General features: G+C 47.4%; 1 protein-coding gene across 1 annotated transcript in view; it reads right to left on the reverse strand.

Annotated features, from left to right (window-relative positions):
• Positions 1-2,719: 2,719 nt before the first annotated feature.
• The window catches only part of FOXK2 (forkhead box K2), a 53,079-nt gene continuing 39,139 nt past the window's right edge, over positions 2,720-16,659 (reverse strand). Inside the window, exons 8-9 of the mRNA XM_061392440.1 lie at positions 16,277-16,486; positions 2,720-5,951 (exon numbers count right to left, since the gene is read on the reverse strand). Of these exons, the coding sequence (XP_061248424.1) occupies positions 5,755-5,951; positions 16,277-16,486 (407 nt within the window). The 3' untranslated portion in view covers positions 2,720-5,754. The remainder of the gene's footprint in view (positions 5,952-16,276; positions 16,487-16,659) is intronic.

Raw genomic sequence — 16,659 nt, forward strand, 5'->3', positions numbered from 1 at the left:
GGGTATATCCTATTTGAAACTGTGAATCTTTAGAATTATATTTGGGACATTTCAGGCATCAATTTAAAAAATATTTGTTTTAAACATTAATGTCTTCCTCCTCTTACTGGAAATTCACTAAGCCAGCGTATATTAGATCTCTTTATATTATCTCACAGGTCCCTGAGCCTAAGGTTTGTTTCCAAGCATCTTTCTGTTGATCCACTGGATTTTTTATTTGTTATTATTTGTTATTTTTAAGTTCTGTAGCTCTTGGTTCAAGAGCATCTGCCGTTACTTCATGGAGTTTGGTTACAATAATTAAAGCCATAGAAAGCTAATGTCCTTTTCCAATTATTCCAACATACTTCAACTGACATGTTAACTTTCTTTCCCCTTAAGAGATTTTCCTGGCATAAAGAGATTTTGTGCATTCTGGACATTGTTCATTTTATGAATCTGAGTCCTGTTTAAATCCTCTAGTGAATGCAGAACTTTTTTTTTTTCCTAAGCAAATAACCTAGCTAGATTCAGACTAAACAGGCTGACCTGCCCTCTGTAGGCTGTAGTTTGGGGTTAGTTGTTTGCCAAGCTCTGCAGTGCTATCTGGGGCCAATCTTTATGGGAGTTTGTTCAATTAATAAAGCCTTTGCTTTGCTTACTCAAGGTCAATTCCAGGCATGTGCAGGTGAGGGTGAGCCCAGAATGCCATACCTAGCCCTAGGGAGTCTTCCTCTAATGTCCTGTCTCCAAGGTATCCCCTTTTCTGGCCTTTGGCTAAAAAGCTCAGGCTTTAGCCTGTGTGTGATGTTGTAAACTTCTTGGGGCCAAAGAGAAGTATTTCTATCCTCCTCTCTCCCTGACCTTCTTTGGACTAGAAAGAAGTCCCCTCGCCTAGTTCCTCTTTTGAATCCTCAGTGCCTCCAGGGCTACTGCTTACAAATGTAGTTTTGTGACTCCCCTCCCCATGTCCCACAGGGGTCCCTGCTTTCCTCAGGGGGAGAGGGCTTCTCTTGGGTATTCTGTTCATTCCTAAGATGCAGCTCTTACATTCAGGCTGTCCTAGAGTTGACACTAGGAGATACAAGAGGGAAGAAAAATTCAAGAAAACAGTCACCACACTGGTTGTTCTTACGGTTTTAATACTCCTGCTATTTCTTTTTTCAGAGAATAGATATGATAGATGCTTTATTTATTCAGCTAATGGTTGAGACATAGGGCAGAGTGTGGGACCTCAGGACATTTCTAAAATCAGAAATTTTGTGCCTCATCAGAGGTCACCTGAGACCTGTGTTAAAATCTCATTTTGTACTGCTGTGCACATAAACGTGGAGGGAGAGGCTGCGAGAGACGAGTCAAGTTGGCACAGTGTTCCACCAAGGCCTGCGCCACCGTGCAAGCCTCTCCACACCACGGATTCTCTCACCTCCCAGGCTTAGGCCTCAACGCACTGTATGGTGACCACACACAGAGTCACGACACGCCCCAACGCCTTCCTTTCTTTCTCCTGCCTGGGCTGCGCCACACTGCATGCGGGATCTCAGCTCAGTGACGAGAGATGGAACCTGTGCCCCTGGCAGTGGAAGCGTGGAGTCCTAAGCACTGGGTGCCAGGGAATGCCCCCCAGTGTCTTCCTTACAGACAAAATGTGGCCTAAATGTGGGCCTCCTCCAATAGCTTGGCTTTTGCTACATGAAGAAACTCTTATCAGTTAACTGAATTGTTTCCTATACCTAAAGGCTTCCTTCAACATCTTTCTTAAGAAGTATGTAATTAATTTGGCTGCGCCGGGTCTTGGTCGTGGCATGCCAACTTAGTTCTGCCACGTGGGACCAAACCAGGAGAGCAGCCAGGCCCCCTGCATTGGGAGTCTTAGCCAGGTGACCACCAGGTAAGTCCCTTACAACACCTTTTCCTTGGGTAAAGGTAGGTTATTCTCTAAGATACCTGTCCCCTCTTATTTGACTCAGTTTAACTTCAACAAGGTGATCCTAATAACTATCGGAGTAGCTTTTCCTGAGTGAGAAGCGGGAGGTAAGACCTAACACATCCTAAAGCATCTATTAATACAACATGGACAAAAGATCCGAAAAATATTTAGGGATGCTTCTGTTAGTTAGGAAAGAGAGTCAGTACACAAGGAGCAGTTCTTTTATGCTAATATAACTGTTTTTACATTAGGACATGAATGTCAAGAACAAAACTCCCTGTGAACTCTGTCCTTGAACTTCAGTTATCTCCCAAAGAGGCCTCTGTGGCGCCATTTCAGTATTCCTCCTCCTCCTCCCAACCCTTAGGACATCAGCAATCTGTGCCACAGACTCTTCAGTAGCTGGACAGTCTCAGTGCTAACAGTGACTTGCGGACTGGAGTACCCGTGTGCCTCTAAATTTAGACACAATTTCCATCTCACGGGAGAATGTATCTCAGGCTCAGGAGCAAATCAGAAGAAATGGGAGCTACACCATAACCTCAAAGTTAGTTTTAAAACTCTGACAGGATGGATAAAAGCCAGCAGGACTTTGTTAGCACTGCCTGTGACCCAACTCCCTTTGCCCATGCAGACACTCGGTGCCCCCTCTCTCCCGGTGGAGGCAAGGCGCCTGCTCTGCTGCTGTCAGCAGTGTCTTGGCACAGGCGCTCCAGTGCTACCTAGGCCTTTGGCGTGCTCCGAAAAGAGTATATAAAAAACCAGTGCCTGCTTAAGCTTATCAAAAGGACAATGATACTCTGTATTCAATTAAAATTAATAAAAATATTTTATTGAATTTCAGGAACTTGGTACTTTTAAAATTTCAAACCTTTGCACACAAATCACCACTATCCTTTCTAGAATAGTGGAGGTTAGGACTTGAAGATTGTCACTTGTCTCCTTGTAGTCACATAGCACAGAAATCCCAAGTCCTGACACGCCCCGCCCCCTTCCGACCGTGGCCTCGCCTACTCTTGTTCTAGGAGAGGACGATGTGGGGGTGATGCATTTAAGGAGCTCAACTGTCTGAGTGGAGACTCTACTGACACGAGAGGAAGATCAACCCCAAATCATGCACGGACACCTTGGGATACGCCACATCACTTGGATCATGTGTGAGTTTCCTTTTTGTATTTCTGTCTGGTTCGGGGCGAAGCTGCTGAAATGAAGTTTGTCGTCCCTGAGGGAGCTCAGAAGTTTGGCAAAGGTCAAAGCAGAGACTTTCTGAAATGACACATTTAGGAACCACCAGTGGACTACTGGGTGGGAGGGAAGTGCACTGTGACTGCTGACGTAGCGCCAGGCACCAAGTGGGGCCACGAGGACACAAGCTCAGTGACTCCCAGGTGTTGAAGGGAATTCACAGCTAAATTCAAACATTTTAAAAACTGCCCAGGACATGGCAGTTTGTTAATCTATGTTTTTTCCCTCTGCCTTTTCCTTGATATTCTTAAATATCTATGTGCCAATGAATGAGCCAAGACAGCAGGAAAAAGGAAAGAGAACGCCTCGCCTTTGAAAAAGACATGCTTTAGCTCCCAGCAGCAAAAACTATCCTTCTCCCTTTAGATTTGAGAACAGGGTACTTTTCTTACCTATAAACCCAGCAGAAATCAATCCCTCCAAACCCAAAAAGTCGACATTTTAGGCTCAGAAATAATCAACTGATAGACGGGGCTTACACAGGGAAAGTCTACCAGGCCTTTCAGGATGGTGGTGGAGCTGCGTCTCCTGGGCCACCCGCGAGGCACCTGCTCAGCGCCGCCCGAGCCGTCTCCCTACCAAGGTGGTCGCGTCCACTCACCTCCCCAGAGCCCACGGCCAGGGGGCTGCAGTGGCCCGTGACTGACAGGTCTGGAGCACTCAGTGGAGTGACCCAACCCCACAAACAGAACACATCACATCTGAATTATTTTTCAAATTGCAAACCTTCTGTGTAAAAAGACAAATAAAAATATACATTCCAAGGTATCTGTAAAGTGCCTGGGAGATGTAGATTGCTGCCCTGAGGTGCTCTGATCCGTCCGTGCTTCAGTCTGCAAGTTAGATTTTGCTACTGTCACACACGTGGTCTCATTCACATGATGGTTTTGTTTTTATTTTTTTAAATGGCTGAGTTATAAATCCAGCTAGTGTGCAGTAATTTCATAATTTTAATATGCATTATCTGCAGTAACATTGTGACAGCTCCATACCGTGGATTGACACACAATACTTAGAACAGATTTATCATATTTGGTCTTTAGGTAAATAATAAATGTTTTTAAATTGCCTAAATATACCATTCTGAGCCATTTCATTCCACCAGGAAAATACACGGGTTTTTTTTTTTCCCTCTCTTTAAAAAAAATTAAATACCAAAATAACTACATTTAAATAAATAATGTTATGATGATGACATTTAAAAATTCACAATAAGGCCAGAGCCCTCTTTCTGTTTGCATGCTGCTCAGCTCTGACCCCAGAAACCTCTGGAAAGGTGAGTGGCTTTCTTTCAGAGGAACGCAGGCTGAGGCCAAGCGGGCCTCCGACTTTTCATTCTCTCACCTTGTTTCCTTTTCTCTCGCTTTTATTTTTTATAGGAGAGAAATCAGCTAGTATTAGATTCAGTTCTAAAAGGTTGAGGGGAATTTCCTATTACAAATCAAAAAGCAACCTAGGTGTTTCCAACGCTTACCGGACGGAGGGTGCCTGCTTCCAAGACCCTTGTGTTAACAGGCAGCTTCTGCTCCACCCCAGCAGCTGCTCCTGCCGTGAGGGGGCAACCGCAACATCACGGGGCGGCCGGCTGGTTGGATGATGCCGAGAGCTGGGGACGGCACCTAAAACAGTGAACGTGTCACGGAGAAATCTGTGACCTTTGCTTGAAAAAGGCGTGTGATAAAAGATTGAATCTTTTTTCCAAATGACGAAGTAACAGTTCTGTCGTTTTAAACATACACAATACGTAGGAGACTTGTTTTACTTAGAGTGGAAAATATGCCAGGGACAAAGTCAACACAAAGAAACAACAACAAAAGGTAGCAAGAAAGAGAAATGGGTAAGTGCAGCTCCAGGAGCCTGGCAGCGCTTTCCGTCAGGGTTACAAGTGGCCCGCGGGGTGTCTGTCTGTATGTCCGTCCTACACGTGGAAATGGAGGATTAAATTCATCAGGTAACTGCTCTAACGTGGGAAATCTGCAGATGTCAAGTAGTTCCATCTGACTTAAACAGGACAGACAAAAGTAAATCATTCCATAGGCTGAAAACAAACGACAGAAACAAACAAAACTACGCTCTGCTTCTCCCCAAATGAAATCCACACAAAAGGTCCTGTGCGATTCCAAAATTTCCAGAGTAGAAATGGAGTGATCTGAAATGTCAAAGACCCCATTATTTTGTAAAGAAAGAAAGTACACCTCAAAATATTCTAATTCCACATGTGAACAACAAAATACTGTCTTGTCTACTGGCAGCGGGTGGTGGGGTGGCTCCGGCCCAGGCCCAGCAGGTCTGCTCGCACCGGGCGTGTCCTCCCTGGGAAGGACCGTGAGTCTCGACTGGGAGCTGAGCTGAACGCTGGCCGGGGAGACACTGCCGGAGCCCGGCTTTGCTGTTTGTGGTTCTGATGTTCAGGGGTGACTTCAGTCTTTTAACTTAAGGAGTTTTAAGGCCACCTGGGTTTGTGTTTCCAGTGCTGAGGTGAAGTCCAACCGCAGGGCCCTCTACCCACCGAGGGAACACGCTCCGAGCGTCGGTGAGAGGCAGTGTCTCCTTTTGGCACCACAGAGTTGACGTTAAAGTGAGAAATGCTCTCCCGGCCGCTAGTTCTGGACGCCCTTCTCCCGCATGGCAGCCTGCGGCGCGTCCACACTCAGGGCGATGACGAGACCCTCGCTGTCTTCCGTCTTGACCCGCTTCAGCTCCGGCTGCTCCGCTGGGTCACCGTTCTGGCGCTTGGTGGGCAGGGAGGCGGAGGCGGAGGCATGTGTCGCCAGCATGTGCAGGGGACTCGCTGCTGCTGCGGAGAGACAGTGAGTCAGAGCCCATGCGTCTGGGTGGACGCTTGTCCCTGCCAGGCCCCTGGGGATCAGAAACCCCACCACATGCTAACTGTGTGAACAGTGAGTCTTTCTATGAACGCACAGCATCTGTTTACTGCTTCCAGTAGTGGGCTGCCTTGCTGAAGGGGGGAGGGCGGAGGACGGGAGGCAGAGGCAGGACACAGCAGATGGCTTTAGTGCTGTGGCCAAGGGGCTGCTGCTGGCTTCTCCTCAATGCAGGGCCCGAGCCCAGGAGGGGACTGGGGTATAGCAAGCTAAGCCTGCATCTGAGCCACATACCTGCTCCAAGCCTGTCACGGGAGGGATCTACAGCGAGCCCTAGGCTGGCTTCCCCACACCCCTCCACCCAAGCCCATCCTCTCTCTGGTCTTCATCACCGAGAGGCCCTTCCTCCTCCTGGACTCCCGCTGGCACAAGGGCCTCCACCACCTCTGATCACGCCTGCCTCATGCTCTGCATAACCAAACCACAAGGGATGAACCGAAGACGGTCATCCCACACCAGAAGTGCTCTTTCTCCAAGTGGGAAGGCAGACTGGGCCTGGGCTATTTACCACAGCAGGGGTGGGGGTGAGGCAGGGTGTGTGCTGGAAGAGCGACCTGGAGAGGCAGCATCCTGTCCAGGAAGACCCCTGCCCCCCTATCCAGTCCCTTCGGGCCCCAAGGGAGGCTTAGGACCATGGCAGCAGGTGGCCAGATGGAGAATGATCTGCACACGAAGACCCTGGAACAGCGGCCTCACCTCAGGAGCGTGCCCGGGCCCCAGCAGTGACTGTGCTGCCCCGCCTCCCTGATGTTGGTCACTTAATGTTAATGCTGCAGTAGCTCCTGGTAGTTTGCTCTACATGCTGCGTAAGAGCTCTAAGCATAAGGGGTTTACACCAAGCTTTATGACTCTAGGTATTCTAGTACATTGCTTTAGCTAGCACAGGGGGACTACAGAATTTCCTCCCAAGAAATGGAACCTGAAGCTAAGTGGAGAGATAGGGCAGGGGGGCAGTTTGCAAAATGAAACAGATGGGAAGCCAGAGAACACACATTGAGGTCAAAGAAAGGGGAGTTCCAACACTGCCAGGACGCCAGTGCCCCCACCCTCCTTTCCAGATTCAACACCATTCCAATTAAATTCCCAGTACGCTTTTGTATAGGGAAATTCATACGATCATGTCTTCCGGGAACAAAGGGACTCGCAGCTGGACCTGGTTAACATGGGGCTTCTGGCCATCTCCACTGTCATCTCTTGAGAATGACTGCTGTGTCACTTTCAAGAATAAGGACCTGTGTGGTGCGGAGGCAGCACTGCAACGAAGCCTGGGTTCTTCCAGCAGGACACACACTTCTCTGCCGCAGTCCGTGGTGGAGACACAGCCCTGGCGAGTTTGGGAGATGTCCCACAAAACTCTGGCTTGAATAAAAATGCTATTTCAGGAGGATGTAGCAATGATTCAGAGCAGAATGAAGTTAATGGTAGGTCAGGACAAATGGTCAAAGCCTAAAAAATTATGTGACTGGAAGAATAGGCTGGTGCGGCAGGGCAGGGCAGCAAGGCCTGCTTTATGGGAGGCATGCTGTAGGGGGACCCGGGTCCCAGATTCTCAAGTAGGCATAGTGTGGTTCCTAGGCCATGCTGAGCAGGGTCTTCCACTAACTGATCCGGAAACCCTTAGAAAGGTAACAGGAAAAGAAAGGACCTGGGCAGTAAGGGAGCCTGCGGGTGGGCAGAGGAGTCTCAGAAGGAAGACGGCAAAGGGGCACTTAGGCCCAGCGAGCAGGTGGGATGCCACCTAAATACGCAGTGTCGCCCCAGGACTCCACATCCAAACCAAATGAGTCGCTGGAGAAACAGCACAACCATAACCACACTGGTGAACCGCAGGTGTGGGCCTGGGACTGAGGCCTGGGCCGAGAGCCCGCCTCACAGCCAGACTCATCCCACCTCTCCGCCCCTCCGTGAGCACCAAGCATCAAAACGTGCCCTCCCTGTGCCCATGGCGGCAATAACCAGAGCTCAAGGCAACTGCCTGGAAAGACAGGCTTCCTTTTCTAAGGGTGGGAGGGCGGCTGTGATGACGCACTACACTGAGACTCTCCCCTGTGAGGCCACATGGGTGCCCACCCAGCAGGGGGAGCACTGTGTTTCTGTTGGGGTGCCTGGCCCTCAGTCACGTGGTGCCTCAGCAGGAGGGGGACTCAACTCCAGGGTCACCTTTCACGGGGACGCCAGGCACTGTCCTGAGCCCCCACGCTCCCCACCCATCCATTAGCATAGTCCGCATACAGGCAGAGGCCAGCAGCTACAACCTGGATGGTGGCACAGCCTCCAGGCCGGTCCTCTGCAGCCTTGTTGTGGCTGTGAACACCCCCAAAACACCTCTCTTCGTCACTGGCCCCCAGTGCGCCTGCTTCCCGCAGCAGGCCTGGCCCTGTGGGTCTCCCTGCCCGTCCACTGTCCTGCTTGGTTCCCTGGCTGTGTCCTGGGATGCCCCCCCCCACTCAGGCAGAGGCTCCACTCCTGTCTGAGTGTAACTCATAGACACGTTTCCTGCTACAGCCCAGCACCGCTGCTCCTAAGAGGTGCCTGACACAGCTGTGAGTCAAACAAAGCCCCGAGCTGAGCCAGACCAGACAGGACATCAGGCTGGCGGCTGCTGAGCCACTGTCTCAGGGGGAACACAGGGTGGGGCTTATCAGCTGATCGACACATACCCTGTCTTATGTGTTTTTTGATTAAAGACAACTTAACCTATACTGTTTATCCATTAACACGGAACTCATGCCTGTATTTTCCCCATGAGGCACATCACAACCTTCGTGCCTAGAACACCCCAGGCCTTCTCAGAACCAGGCCAGGAGCCCGCTTTAAATAGCAAAACCTCCACCAGGAAGCACAAAACATGGGACACACGGCCCTCAGCAGCAGTGGGGGCTTCCCTGATGGTCCAGTAGTCAACCTGCCCGGCAACGCAGGGGACACCAGTTCAATCCCTGCTTTGGGAAGAGCCCACGTGCCGTGGGGCAGCTAAGCCTGTGCACCACCATTACTGAAGCCCACTCCCTGGAGCCCGTGCTCTGCAACAAGTCACCACAGCAAAGAGAAGCCAGCACACCATAACCAGAAAGCGGTTGCCATTCGTAGTAACTAGAGAGAAGCCCATGCAGCAACAAAGACCCAACGCATCCAAAGATAAAATAATTTTAAAAAAGAAAGAAAAGTGGGAAAGACACATGTTCATAGCAGGAGCTGAAACAAGGAGATGGGCGCTACCACAACCTGCTCTACTGGGAGCCAGCATGCCAAACTCAAATACCTTGCTGTTCTGCACAAGCCTGCAAAGGACTGTGAAAGCGCAGTGTCGACTTGGGAGTTATAAGTAAATTTCAGCGATCTGCAAGAAATCTGCAAACATGGCATCCAAGTACGGAGGCTCAAGTGCGTGTGTGGGACTACCTCCCAGGGGTCCTGCCAAGCAGCAGCTTCACACGGGGCAGGTGCTGCAGGGAGAGGCAGAATATTGCCCTGGAGGTGGTGCTGCCTCAGTGCTAACCTGGCTGTGCCCCCAAGTCCTGGCCCAAGTCCAGGCAGCTCCTGCCCGTGCACCAGCAGAAGGTCATGCTGGTCCAGTGGGCGCCCTGCCTGCTGCAACCACAACCTACACGTGGTTCCTGGAGGAGGAGGCCGGGGGAGCTAAAAGAGCACACCGCTGGGCAGACAGCCCAGGTTTCCACAGAACGCTTTTGCTTCCTCAGCACCAGGACCTGGACCCAGCGAAACACAGGCTGGAGGCCAGCCAGGGCCAGTTTTGTGAGACAGGAACAGTACCTGTGAGCATAGCAGAGGCTCTTTAGGATGACGAGTGAAATGCTGGTCACAGGGGAACACTGTCAGCAGGGTCAAGACTCCTTTCTTCCCAAGACCACCACCCCACAAGCTGGAGGTCAAGGGCAGCAGACTCTCCACAAAGATGGACTGAATATCTGTGACCAGAATTGTGGTCCAGTGCAGAAGAGGCTGAGAAGTGACCACAGCATGTTGGGTTTTTTGGAGCAGCATGACTGGCCCCAGAAAGTGCCAAGAAGAGGTTCCAATACACAATGGCCTGAGCCTGACTTCCAAATTCATTCTATGAGGCCAGCACTACCAGATACCAAAGCCAGCCGAAGACCATATGGAAAACTCAAACCAATATCCCTGATGAATACGGATATAAATATCCTCAAACTAAACACTAGCAAACTGAATTCAATAGCATATTAAAAGGATCACACCCCATCACCAAGTGAGATTTATCCTGGAAATGAAAGGGTGGTTCAACATATACAATCAACTAACAGAATACACTGTTTTGACAGACTAAAGGACAATATAATAACACGTGTGGTAACCCACAGTTAGACAGCGTCAGTGCTGAGAGACTGGACGCTCGTTTGCCAACACTAATCCACACTGTACGGGAAGTCCTGCGGGCAGCCGGGCAGGAAGGGAGATAAAAGGCATCCAGGTGGGAAAGGAGTAAAACTACCTCTACTGGCAGGCGATGTAATCTTTATATATAGAAATTCTAACAAATCCACATAAAGAAAACCCTGTGCAGGGTACAAGATCAACATGCAAAAAAATCAGTTGTATTTCTATACAGTAGCAATGAACAATCTCAAAAGAAAATTATGAAAACAATTCCATTTAGAAAAACATTCAAAAGAAATAGGAAGAATTTTAACCAAGACTTAAACACTGTAGGACTTCTATAGTGAAAATTATAAAGCACTGTTGAGTAAATTGAAGAAGACCTAAATAAATGGACAGATATTTCATGCTCAAGGATGAGGGAACTTAATACTGTTAAGACGGCAATAGTACCCAAAGCAATCTACAGATTTAATGCAATCCTATCAAAATTCCAATATTTCCCCCCAGAACTGGAAAGGCTGATCTTAAAATTCATAATTCCTGACCCCAAAACTTCCTACCAAGATACAGCAGCCAAAACAGTGTGATTATGGCTTAAGGACAGACACACAAATCAATGAAAGAGAACCAGCAGAAATAAACTCATATATCTGAGGTCAAAGCAGCGGAGCCAAGACCATTTAACGGGCAAACGACAGTTTCTACAACAAGTGGTCCTGGGAAAACTGGATCTCCACATGCAAAATATAAAAACAGGTGCTTGCATGAGATACGAGAATTAACTCAAAATAGATCAAAGATCTGAATGTAAGAGCTAAACTATAAAACTCTTAGTAGAAGAAAACACAGGGAAGGTGTAAGTCTTCATGACCTAAGGTCTGGCAATGAATTCTTCTCAGCAAAAGCACAAGTAATGAAAGGGAAAAGAAACTGACTTAATCAAACTTAAAAGCTTGTGTGCATTGAAGATACTACCAAGAAAGTGAAAAGACAAACTCACTGAATGGAAGGAAATATTTGCAAATCATATACAAGTATCCTCCCTACACCCTTCTGTAAAAGTTTCCTTTATGCCACTTTGCTTTTATGAAATAGCGACATCACTACCCATTTTCGCTAATGGAAAGAAATCTAAAGAGGATTTTCACTCCTATGGAGAAAGGGGAAAAGCAAACTACCGTTCACCACTTGTTTGCAGCGAGCAACGTGCACACTTGTTTTTCCACTTTGTTTCTGCCCTTAGAGGCGGCAGCGCCTCAAGCAGTGAGCGGCGCCGCCGAACTCCTCCCCAGGAACCACACTCCATCTCAGCATCAGGACAGCAGAGCTTTCAACTGTGTCTGTGAGCATTTCTGCTCTATCTTGACTCATTCTGTACATCCGTTAGCTAGACATGTTCTCAGGTTTCATGGGAACTCTACTTTTGGATAGCAGGGGATACCTGTATCTGATCAGGACCTAGTATCTAGAATATATAAAGAGTTCCTATAACTCAACAACAAAGACAAACAACCCACTTTAGAAAAAAAGAGTGTAAGGATTTAGACATTTCTTCAAAGATGCTATAACCAACGAGCACATGAAAAGATGCTCAACATCATTAGTCATGAAGGAAACGCACATCAAAACCACAATTAAGATGACCATGATCAAAAATAAAAGGAAAAACATCATGTGAGAATGAAAAATAGAACCCTTATACATCACTGAGGATGGAATGTTAAATTGCTGTGCCTGTTGTGGAAATCAGTTTGATGGCTACTCAATAAAGTAAACACAGATTTACCATATAACTCAGCAATTTCACTCCTAGGTATATACCCAAAAGAAATGAAAACAAGGATTCAAACCAATACTTTACACGAATGCCATAGCATTATTCCAAATAGCCAGAAGGTGGAAACAACCCAAATGCCCACCAACTGATGAATGAGTAAACAAAATGGAAACATTCAGCTGGGAATGATGTACCGACCACACTGCAGCATGCATGGACCTCAAAACAGCAGCGAGGCCAGTTAACACAAGCCACAGTTCTTATGATTCCATTTACAGGAAACACCCAGCACAGGTAAGTCCAGAGACAGACTAGATTAGTGGTCACCAGGGACGAAGGCAAGTGGGGAGTGAGGAGTGACTGCTTAACAGGTATGAGGTTTCCTTTTGGGGTGATGAAAACGCTTTTCAACTAGTTAGAGGTGATGTCTTCAAAATACTGTCAATGTACTTAATGCCACTGAACTGCATACTTTTAAATGGTAAATTTTGCATGTATATTTTACCACAATTTTTAAAAAGTACATATGATTTGAATCCTAAGGAGAAAAGATTTTATTTTTAAAACTATAATAATGGTATTGTGCTTATGTATTAAAAGAAAGTTCTTATCTTTTATTAGAGATGCATGCTCAAACAGGGAATGACATATCTGGGTGGGAGCAGACAGGGCAGGTGGGGAATATGAACAAGGTTGGCTATGACCTGATTTCCAGAATGTCTGTCATTTCCCACAATAAAAAGTTAAAATATCAAACCTTCTGGTTTTCAAAATTCATTAGTAACAGGCACTACTTCCCTTTCTCAAGAGTGATTTCCAAGAGAAAAAGAGGCCACAGCTGGGTCACACAGCATCCACCCAACACCAGTTTTCAGGAAAACCACCATCTCCACTTGCCCATACAATCTTCCTAAAGCTGATCTGCCACCTCCTCCCTCCTCCCCTTTCTTAACAGCCCCTCTCTCTAAAGCCACTCAACTGTGCTGGTTCTGGGAATGAAAATGTCAAGATGGAGCCTGAAACAAAGGAAGAGTGGAAACACTGGCACTGTGAACCCCAATTACTACTGCCTAGGTAGCAAACTCTTCTGGACCAAGTGAGACGAAACTGACGGAGAACCAATAAAATTTGCCACTAACAGATAATTTAAAATAGTTTTTGCTGAAAGATGACTAAAACTGGAAGGAGTTTCAGCATTTCTTCTATCCTTCCTTCTTCTAAGTAGGAACAATGTCTGTGAGGGCTGACCCAGCACTTTGCTTCCTGTTGCCAGCAGCAATCATCAGTATAATAATTGTTTTTCTTTAAAGCCCAGATGTATTGAGAAATGCATCTTTACTGAAAATGAATGAATGAATAAATGGATTTATTTGACCATGCTGTGCGGCTTACAGAATCTTAGTTCCCCAACCAGGGACTGATCCTGCTCCCTCAGCAGTGAAAGCTCAGAGTTCCAGCCACTAAACTGCAAGGGAACTCCCAAATACAATTTTTAAAGAATTAAAATTTTGGTTTTGGAAGGACTGATGCTGAAGCCGAAACTCCAATACTTTGGCAACCTGATGCAAAGAACTGACTCATTTGAAAAGACCCTGATGCTGGGAAGGATTGGAGGCGGAGGGAGAAGGGAACTGTAGAGGATGAGATGGTTGGATGGCATCACCGAGTCAATGGACATGAGTCTGAGTGAACTCTGGGAGTTGGTGATGGACAGGGAGGTGTGGCATGCTGCAGTCCATGGGGTCGCAAAGAGTTGGACACAACTGAGCAACTGAACTGAACCGAATTTTGGTTTTGATCAATTCCTCAGTTACAACAATGGGTAAGTGAATCCTTATAGTCACAGATAATTAAATCTTTAATGTTTCTACATTTTGCTGTTGCAGAGAAAAGACGTACTCAGTAAATGACATTCAATCATAAGTATATGGCATTAGCACGAAATCCGTCGGGGCGTGGGACTTAGCCATGAGGACGCGTGAGCCCGCCTATCCGTGTGCTGGTCTGTGGGTGAAGTGAGAAGTGAAGGCCGCTCAGTCGTGTCCACCTCTGCGACCCCGTGGACTATACAGCCCACAGAGCTCTCCACAGTCGTGTCCACCTCTGCGACCCCGTGGACTATACAGCCCACAGAGCTCTCCACAGTCGTGTCCACCTCTGCGACCCCGTGGACTATACAGCCCACAGAGTTCTCCAGCCGGAATACTGCAGTGGGTAGCCTTTCCCCTCTCCAGGGATCTTCTCAACCCAGGGATCGAATCCAGGTCTCCCACATTGCAGGTGGATTCTTTACCAGCTGAGCCACATGGGAAAGTGGGTATCAAATCAGGACAGGATTCAGAGCCAGGAGCACATTTAAAAGAATGATGTGTTATTTTAAAACATCAGTAATGGGAATTCCCTGGTGGTCCAGTGGTTAGAACTTTGTGCTTTCACTGCTAAGGGAGAGGGTTCAATCTCTGGTCAGGGAACCAAGCTCCTGCAAGCTGCAATATGCAGTGAAAAACAGTAGTAATAAAAATTAAACATCAGTATTTTTAATAGTGGAAAATTTAATTCCTTGCTTATTAAATTTACGAAGAAAAATTTTAGATACCAATTTAAATATGTGAAAGGGGCACTCCGTTTTTTAAACTCCTTAGGTAGACATAAAAGGTTCCTGACGTGCAGTGCTTCTTGGAAGGTCTGGAACACATGAGAAATGTACATTCTTGAGCCCCAGGCCAGATATGCTCAACTGGGGACTCTGGGACAGAGCCCTTGAGTGATTCTAAGGCACATGATGTCTGGGAATCACTGGCCCACACCATGTCTTCATGACTTAAAACAGAGAGGAACAGCTCAGACCAGAAATGGACCGTCCACCTCAACAGCATCTGCTCCCAGCCACGCCAAGGGTCACCAGGTCTGCCACATCTGAACCACCTGTGACAATGAAGTTAATTCACAGAGCAAAGAAAAATGAGGCCTGAGCAACTCTTACTTAGGAGACACATGGCTTGAGGAAGAAAGCATTTTAAATGGGCAACTGGTTGCAAATTTCCCAATTTATCCACAGGTGGCATGTTATCCATTATTTAAAAACAAAAAACTCTCAGTGGTTAATCCTCCCTAGAAAACATTACAGATCTTGTCTGTAATGTTACAATAGAGATCTGCCTACAGATCTCTATTAAATTCAGGGAGGAGCAGGGGCAAGTGGAATCACATGAGGTGTCCTAGGTCTCCATCCCTTAATAGCTCACTCAGTAAGGATTCAGAGGTCAACACAATCAAGCCTTCTGTTCCCACCCCCCCCTCTTTCAGAGAAACTATCTCTGGGCACAGAGAGCTAGTTTGAGCCAATAGCTTCTGATTCTACTGCTTGAGGTCCTGCAGCTGAATCGCAACAGCCCACACTGTGGACAGCACGCACTGCACACACCTGAGTGAAAACCCACTGCTAAGATGTCTGAACACAAGCTCCAAGGACCCACAAATCTTGAGTTGACTCAATAGCCAGCCGGACTCCTACCCTTCACACTGCTCTGTGGAACTGGATGGAAGGAGGTTCTCTGTTTTCTGATTTAAAAGCCAAGCTCCCTTAAGCTCATCTATGTCAGAACATCCATGGGGAGCCACGTCAACAGGGCTCCTGAGGGCCTTCAGAACAAAGAGCACATCAGACCGTCTTCCGCCCTCAGATACTCTCAAGCAGCCCCTGCGCCAGGGGAGGGCACTGCCTCTGGAGTCAGCTGGGATGCCCCCAGGGGGCAGTACGAAGTTAGGGTTCACCATCCAGCTGCCAGGCTGTTTCGAGGCCACACCTAGATGGCTACGAAAGGCGGGAGTGTTTTCATCTCTCTAGGTACTTAGAAATGCTTTCCTCTTCAGATAGCGCCTCCAATGAGAATTACATGGGAGCCAATTCCCACAGCTACTTCCCAGCTACTTCCTATTCCGTTTCCAATAGTTTAGAAATGCAAACATTTCTTCAGAAAAAATAAAAATGAGACTGTAATAGAATGAAAACTTTGAACACCACGCTTCATAAAAGGAAAGCAGAGGACCTTCACTCACGTTGTTGGCACCCAGTTACCCACGGAGGACACTGCTTACCATTGTTCACCTGGCCGTGGACAGCGGCGGGGATTGGCACCATGTGAGTCCCATTTTGTGTTACAGTTTTTATTGGAAGCTGGTGCTGACCTAGAGGTGTCTGCTGCACGATGGTGACCGTCTGGACAGGGGTGGTCTGTGACGTCTGAATGATCCGGCCAGCAGCACCTATTGTGGCATGGCTAATCGCAGGAATAGGTTCTACTTTCACTAAATTCAAAGAAAAGAGAAAAAAATTGAAATCAACTAATATTACTGGGTAGCTTACAGAACTCTCACTAATTTAAAGTAAAGCAAACCAGGTGGCAAACATCCCTGCTCTAGCACAACGTTACGTAACATGTTAGCAAGGCTCAGGTGAACAAGGCTGGCAGGTTTTTAAA

This window comes from Bos javanicus, chromosome 19 (assembly GCF_032452875.1).
Source record: "Bos javanicus breed banteng chromosome 19, ARS-OSU_banteng_1.0, whole genome shotgun sequence".
Lineage (NCBI taxonomy): Eukaryota > Metazoa > Chordata > Mammalia > Artiodactyla > Bovidae > Bos > Bos javanicus.